This window comes from Oryctolagus cuniculus, chromosome 11 (assembly GCF_051225735.1).
Source record: "Oryctolagus cuniculus isolate XC-2025 breed Fujian yellow rabbit chromosome 11, ASM5122573v1, whole genome shotgun sequence".
NCBI lineage: Eukaryota > Metazoa > Chordata > Mammalia > Lagomorpha > Leporidae > Oryctolagus > Oryctolagus cuniculus.
Window position 1 is genome coordinate 55,999,848 of NC_142877.1, and position 6,755 is coordinate 56,006,602.

The 6,755-nt window shown below is 60.2% G+C and overlaps 1 protein-coding gene across 1 annotated transcript; it reads left to right on the top strand.

Moving 5' to 3' along the window:
* The first annotated feature begins 370 nt into the window (after positions 1 to 370).
* On the top strand, positions 371 to 3,354 carry KRT18 (keratin 18). The gene is made up of 7 exons (XM_089308404.1): positions 371 to 828; positions 1,477 to 1,559; positions 1,857 to 2,013; positions 2,298 to 2,462; positions 2,540 to 2,665; positions 2,838 to 3,061; positions 3,172 to 3,354. Exons 1-7 carry the CDS (start codon positions 409 to 411, stop codon positions 3,290 to 3,292), a joined length of 1,296 nt encoding a protein of 431 aa, XP_089164530.1. The 5' UTR covers positions 371 to 408; the 3' UTR covers positions 3,293 to 3,354.
* Positions 3,355 to 6,755: the final 3,401 nt, after the last annotated feature.

The window sequence follows — 6,755 nt, forward strand, 5'->3', positions numbered from 1 at the left end:
CCCACACCTCCATCCACTGCACACCACCAGTACCCCCAAATTTCCAACCTGCCAGCACCTCCTCTACCTAAGGGAGGGGGGATACAATGATGTCATTTCCTGCCCTGAAACCACAGTGTGGAGGGCTAGCTGCACCTGCTGCTCTTTGTCCCCCTTCGTCGTCCATCTCTGGGGGGGTGAGGGTGGCCTTGGCCAGGTCCGTGCAGGGGGAGGCGGTGGGGAGGGCGGCAACCCAGGGCGCGGCTTCCCGGCTCTCGGCCCACCTGTGGCCCCGGCTTCAGAAGAGGTCCCGGTGGCGGGGGCGTGGCCTGCCGGGAGGTCCCCGCCCCTCCCCCAGCGGTATAACTTGAGTCGCCGTCCGGCGGTCGGCACCTGAGTTCTGGCCTCTCGCCTTCCACCTGGGACAGCATGAGTTTCACCACCCGCTCCACCACCTTCTCCACCAACTACCGGTCCCTGGGCTCGGCGCGCTCGTCCAGCCTGCGCGCCCGGCCGGCTAGCAGCGCCTTCAGCGTCTATGCGGGCGCCGGGGGCTCAGGGTCCAGAATCTCCGTGTCGCACTCCAGCAGCTTCCGGGGCGGCTGGGGGGCCGGGGGCCTGGCCACAGGGGTAACGGGGGGCCTGGCAGTCATGGGGGGCATCCAGAGCGAGAAGGAGACCATGCAAGACCTGAACGATCGCCTGGCCTCCTACCTGGACAAGGTGAGGAGCCTGGAAACTGACAACCGGCGGCTGGAGAGCAAGATCCGGGAGCACCTGGAGAAACAGGGCCCCAAAGTCCGAGACTGGGGACACTACTTCAAGGCCATCGAGGAGCTGAGGGCTCAGGTACGCCGGGGCCCCTCCAGTTACCCTCTCCCCGGCCTCCCATGCCCCAGCACCGGGACTTGAACTGGGCAGGGTGGGCTGGCCCTCCCCCTTGTGCTTCACCCCACCGGTCTCCTGGGAGAGGGTTAGGACAGTCCACCCACACACCCAGGCTCTTAGCGGGGCATGGGGGCTCTTCCCTGGGAGATAGCAGGAAGGGAATGGCGACCAAGCCTGGAGGAGGGTGAGAAAAAGCGGATCGGACACTCTCTGGCCTGGGGCCCAGCAGGGACAGTTGGAGGGTTAAGCGGATGTGGCTAAGGCTGAGTCATTCAGGAGTAAACAGAAGGGCCTACCTGTGGGAGGGGCCAGTCCAGGGGGTGGGGGGCCCCCTGAGCAGGGGGTGCGCAGGTGCCAGGAGAGGCCCAGGGAGAGAGGAGCTCCCGGAGCAGCTGCTCAGTCCTGAGAGCAGAGCGCTGGCACTTGGGAGTCCAGGAAAGGAGGGAACAGGAGGAGGCGGGACACAGGTGTGCAGGGAGCACCTCAGGCTGCTGTTCTGGGGCCTGGACACTCAGCCTCCCTCCCCCACTGGCTCCCATTCACCGAGCAACCTCTCTCTCTCTCTCACTCTCTCTCTCTCTCTCTCTCTCTCTGTGCACGAACTTCCAGATTTTTGCCAACTCCGTGGACAACGCCCGCATCGTTTTGCAGATCGACAATGCCCGTCTTGCTGCTGATGACTTCAGGGTCAAGTATGTCTGGGGCTGGAGGACCAGGGGCAGGGCTACCGCGCGCCCGCAGCAGGGTGTTACTCAGGAATGGGTAGAGCTGGTAGATGAGAGGCCCTGTCTCTATTTGTCAGACTGCTCACTTGTGCAACCCAGTTTAAGGATCCTTCCTCCCGGGGCCAAGAGTGGGCACAGGGACTGCCTCCGGCCTTTTGACTCTGATCCTGGTTTGCAGGGGGCACAGGGCTGTCAGGAGGTGGCATGGCTTGAGAAAGTGCTGGGTCAGGGAGTAGGGGGCTCTGACCACCTCCACTCCCACAGGTATGAGACAGAGCTGGCCATGCGCCAGTCGGTGGAAAGCGACATCCATGGGCTGCGCAAGGTCATCGATGACACCAACGTCAGCCGGCTACAGCTGGAGACAGAAATCGAGGCTCTCAAAGAGGAGCTGCTGTTCATGAAGAAGAACCACGAGGAGGCACGCGGGGACCCCTGGCCAGCTGGGTGGGGGTGTTGGGCAGGGGAGGCCACCCGCCAGTAGCTTTGCGAGGAGGTTTGCAGCCATCAGCCAGGGGCCCGGCTTTATACTCTGATTCAGAGCAAACTCTGTGAGCGGGTGGGCGGCATTTCCAGCGACTGGAGTAGCAAGCCCAGAACCGCCCTGCCCAGGGTATATAGAGTTCTCACTTAGGTGGCAGTCCCAGGAGCAGGGCATAGATGGAGCTCTGAGCCCCTTGTCCCCCTCCCCCCAATCTCCTCTAGGAAGTAAAAGGCCTGCAAGCCCAGATCGCCAGCTCTGGGCTGACCGTGGAGGTCGACGCCCCCAAATCTCAGGACCTGAGCAAGATCATGGCAGACATCCGGGCCCAGTACGACGAGCTGGCTCAGAAGAATCGCGAGGAGCTGGACAAGTACTGGTCCCAGCAGGTGTGCAAGAGGGGTAAGGGGGAGACAGGGAAGAAGATGGGGGAGGCGGGGCCTGACGGAGCTGCCCCACCCCGCAGATCGAGGAGAGCACCACCATCGTCACCTCGCAGTTGGCGGAGGTCAGCGCAGCCGAGACGACACTCACGGAGCTGCGACGCACCTTCCAGTCCTTGGAGATCGACCTGGAGTCCATGAAGAACCTGGTGAGTGCCCCCACCTCCCCTGCCTCGGTTCCTCGACCCCCCCCCACGTCTCAGTCTGAAGCCTAGTCCACACCCCCAGCCCCACACCCCCACCCCCAGCCCAACACCAGGCACACTGGGAGGCTGCTCACCCTCTGCCCCCGCCCCGTCTGCCCCGCCTGTGCCCCTGCAGAAGATCAGCTTGGAGAACAGCCTGCGGGACGTGGAGACGCGCTACGCCATGCAGATGGAGCAGCTCAACGGTGTGCTGCTGCACCTGGAGTCCGAGCTGGCGCAGACCCGGGCCGAGGGACAGCGCCAGGCCCAGGAGTACGAGGCCCTGCTGAACATCAAGGTCAAGCTGGAGGCTGAAATCGCCACCTACCGCCGCCTGCTGGAAGACGGGGAGGAGTTCAGGTGAGTGCTCCCCCCAGTCCATGCTGTAGAGCACTGGGGCGGTCTCCCAAGAAAAGGGCACCGCCCCCTGGACCTTTCGTCTCTGACCGGATGGGGGCCATCTCTTCCAGCCTCAGCGACGCCCTGGACGCCAGCAACTCGATGCAGACCATCCAGAAGACCACCACCCGCAGGATCGTGGACGGCAAGTTGGTGTCTGAGACCAACGACACCAAAGTCCTGAGGCATTGAGGCGGCAAAGACGGGGTGCCCTGGGGACACAGGGGGCCAATAAAAGTTTGGAGTTCACTTGACATCTTTCTTGGCTGTTTTCATGCCTAGGGCAAATGCCCTGACCCTACCCCCGCCCCAGAGTCCCATCTCAGACCGGGCAGAAATCTCCAGGGACCCCAGGGGTTGCATGGGGTTGGGCAGTGGGCAGAGGAGGGCCCTGGGTTCTCTTAGATGGTGATGGGTCCAAGCTGGGGTCGGGGACCCCCTACAATAGAACTGTGGACTCTTCCTCCTGTTCATAAAGCTCCCGCCTGACCACTGCTCATTAGCAGAAATCTGAGCCGGGGCAGGGCCTGGTGCGGGGACAGAGGCAGAGGAGAGAGGATGGGGCAGGGCCAGAGCAACAGCTGCCCTGCCCTGCCCTGCCCTGCCCCTCTGCACTCCTGGACCACTCAGGGCATCCCCCAAACCATGGTTCCCTCGGTTCTGTTCGGCTCATTCAGAGTGGTGGGGTCTGGTCAGGATTAGGGGAGAGTGTGCCCCGTCCCCACCCCTGCCAGGCTGCCATCCAGACAAGTGGGACCCCTGAGCTAGCATCCTGTGTACGTAAGCAAAGCCTCATCACCTCATCAGCCAAGTGGAATGTCCCCATTCCATGCTTTGGATTGGAACTGAGTCATCTCGCAGTGAACGCAGTCTAAAACTAGTCATGCTTTATCTTAAAAAAAAAAAAAAAAAAAAAAAAAAAAAAGATTTATTTATATGAAAGGCTGAGTTGCAAAGACAGAGAGGTAGGCCGGCGCGTGGCTCACTAGGCTAATCCTCCACCTGCGGTGCTGGTACCCCGGGTTCTAGTCCTGGTTGGGGCACCGGATTCTGTCCCAGTTGCTCCTCTTCCAGTCCAGCTCTCTGCTGTGGCCTGGGGAAGCAGTGGAGGATGGCCCAGGTCCTTGGGCCCTGCACCCGCATGGGAGACCAGGAGGAAGCACCTGGCTCCTGGCTCCTGGCTTCGGATCGGTGCAGCGCTGGCCGTAGTGGCCATTTGGGGGTGAACCAATGGAAGGAAGACATTTCTCTCTCTCTCAGTCTATAACTCTCTGTCTCTCTCTCTCTCTCACTGTCTAACTCTGCTTGTCAAAAAAGAGAGAGAGAGAGAGAGAGGTCTTCTACTCACTGGTTCACTCCCCAAATGGCCACAACAGCTGGGTCTGGGCCAGACCAAAGCCAGGAGCTAGGAGCTTCTTCCAGGTCTCCCACATGGGTGCAGGGGCCCAAGCACTTGGACCAGCTTCCACTGCTTTTCCCAGGCTGCTAGCAGGGAGTTGGATCAGAAGTGGAGCAGCTGGAACAGAAACCAGCACCCATGTGGGATGCTGGCACTGCAGGTTGTAGCTCAATCCATTAGTCAATTTATTCGAAAGGCAGAGTGACAGAGGGAGAGACAGAGAGATCTTTCATCCTCTGGGTCACTTCCCAACAGCTAGGTCTGGGCTAGGCTGAAGCCAGGAGACAGGAACTCCATCCGGGTCTCCCACATGGGTGGCAGGGGTCCAAACATGTGGGCCATCTTCTGCTGCCCTCCCAGGTGCATTAGCAGGAAGTTGGATGGGAAGTGGAGCAGCCTGGACCTGACGTGGCACAGCTTTCCTTAGTGCTAGTGCTGGGTTTCGCAGAAGTCCTGCAATGCCCCCCTCACCCCTGCACACATCTGTGCTCTCTGGAGGATGATCCCCAGGCAGTGCTGTCCCCGAGCTGCCTGTCCCAGTCACAAAGGCCCTGCCTTGTGGCCAGCCCTTTGCTAGGCACTGAGTGTGTATGTGGTGAATCACGAAGGGTGCTGCTCCCACCCCACAGGGCTCACGTGGCCTGGGACGTGCATTTCTCTCTTCCAACAAAGGTGCACTGAAAACCTACTGCATGCCAGCCACTCTGCTGGCCACTCAAGATGGGAGGCAGATAATGACCATTAAACACAACGGCCACTAAACAGAATCCATAAGCAAACGGTGGGGAGTGTTAGACAGACACCAGCAAGGGGCCTGGCAGCGGGGAGAGCCAGGGACTCGAGATGACGTGGGGTGGTCCCGGGAAATCGCTCTTCCATGGACACGGGGATCAGGTCTCAGCTGAGCGGTGCAGCCGGTTCTCCCTGCAAGACGGCTGACCATACGGAGGTGCCTGGCAGAGGAACACGAGAGGCAGCCCCCCAGAAAACCAGTCCAGGCCAGCAGGCCCCTGCTGGGAGAGACAGGGTGCAGGCCAGCACTGGGAGGGACAGGGTGCAAGTCCTCATCAGCATGGGGTCCGAAGAGGGTGTGAGCATGAGCCACACAAAATACCAGCTGGGGTGGGGGCAGGCATCAGCATGGGGCACAGCGGGTTAAGCCTTGCAGTGCCAGCGTCCCATATCCGAGTGCTTATTCGAGTCCCAGCCACTCCGCTTTTGATCCAGCTCCCTGCTAATGCGCCTGGGAAGGCAACAAACAATGGCCCAAGTCCTTGGGCCCCTGCCACCCTTGTGGGAGACCCAGAAGAAGCTCCTGGCTCCTGGCTTCAGCCTGGCTCAGTGTCAGCCCTGGTGGCTATTTGGGGAGTGAGTCAGTAGATAGACGATATCTCTTTCTTCATCTCTCTCTCTCTCTCTCTCTCTCTCTCTCTCTTTCTCTAATAAATAAAACAAACAGAAGGGAACTGGGCTCTGGGCTCTGTGTCCCTGGATCCTCTGCCTGCAGGAAGACTTCAGTCCCGAGAGAGGGGCCCAGGTGGGGCATCCCTCGCCCTGTCGAAAGCCGCCATCCCTGAATGAGAGATGCCTGGTTCGCTCCTTTCCAGCCTCTCCCAAGCCCCGCTTAGTCTGCATCTCTGCAGGGGTTTGCAGGGGACAGGGCTTTAGGGTGAGACAGGGGTTGAGCTTTACCTTGGGATATTTCTCGTAGCAAAGCAATAGGGATAATTTTGTTATTTATTTATTAAGATTTATTAATTTGAAATGCAGAGAGAGAGAGAGAGATTTTCCATCCACTGGTTCACTCCCCAAATGGCTGCAATGGCTGGGGCTGGGCAAGCCAGGAGCCAGGAGCTTCGTCTGGGTCTCCCACATGGGTGTAGAGGCCCAAGCACTGGGGCCATCCTCTGCTGCTTTCCCAGGTGCATTAGCAGGGAGCTGGATCGGAAGTGGCGCAGCCGGATTTCCAACCAGCACCCACATGGGATGCCGGCGTCACAGACAGCAGCATTACCCTCTACACCGCAGGGCCAGCAGCTCCTTTTAATTCCATTTTCCGTGGCCGCTCTGAAGTACCCTGGAAGGCAGTGTAATGCTGAAGGTGCCTTCTCAAGTCGCACAGGCGCCCCAGAGGTTGTGATGAGCCTCCCGGGGGCTGGGCCACCCTGAATCCAGCTCACGGGTCCCTGTGAAGAGAGATTCAGCTGCCCAGGGTAGAATGGGTGGTGGACAGGCGGGAGAAGACAGCAACCCCAC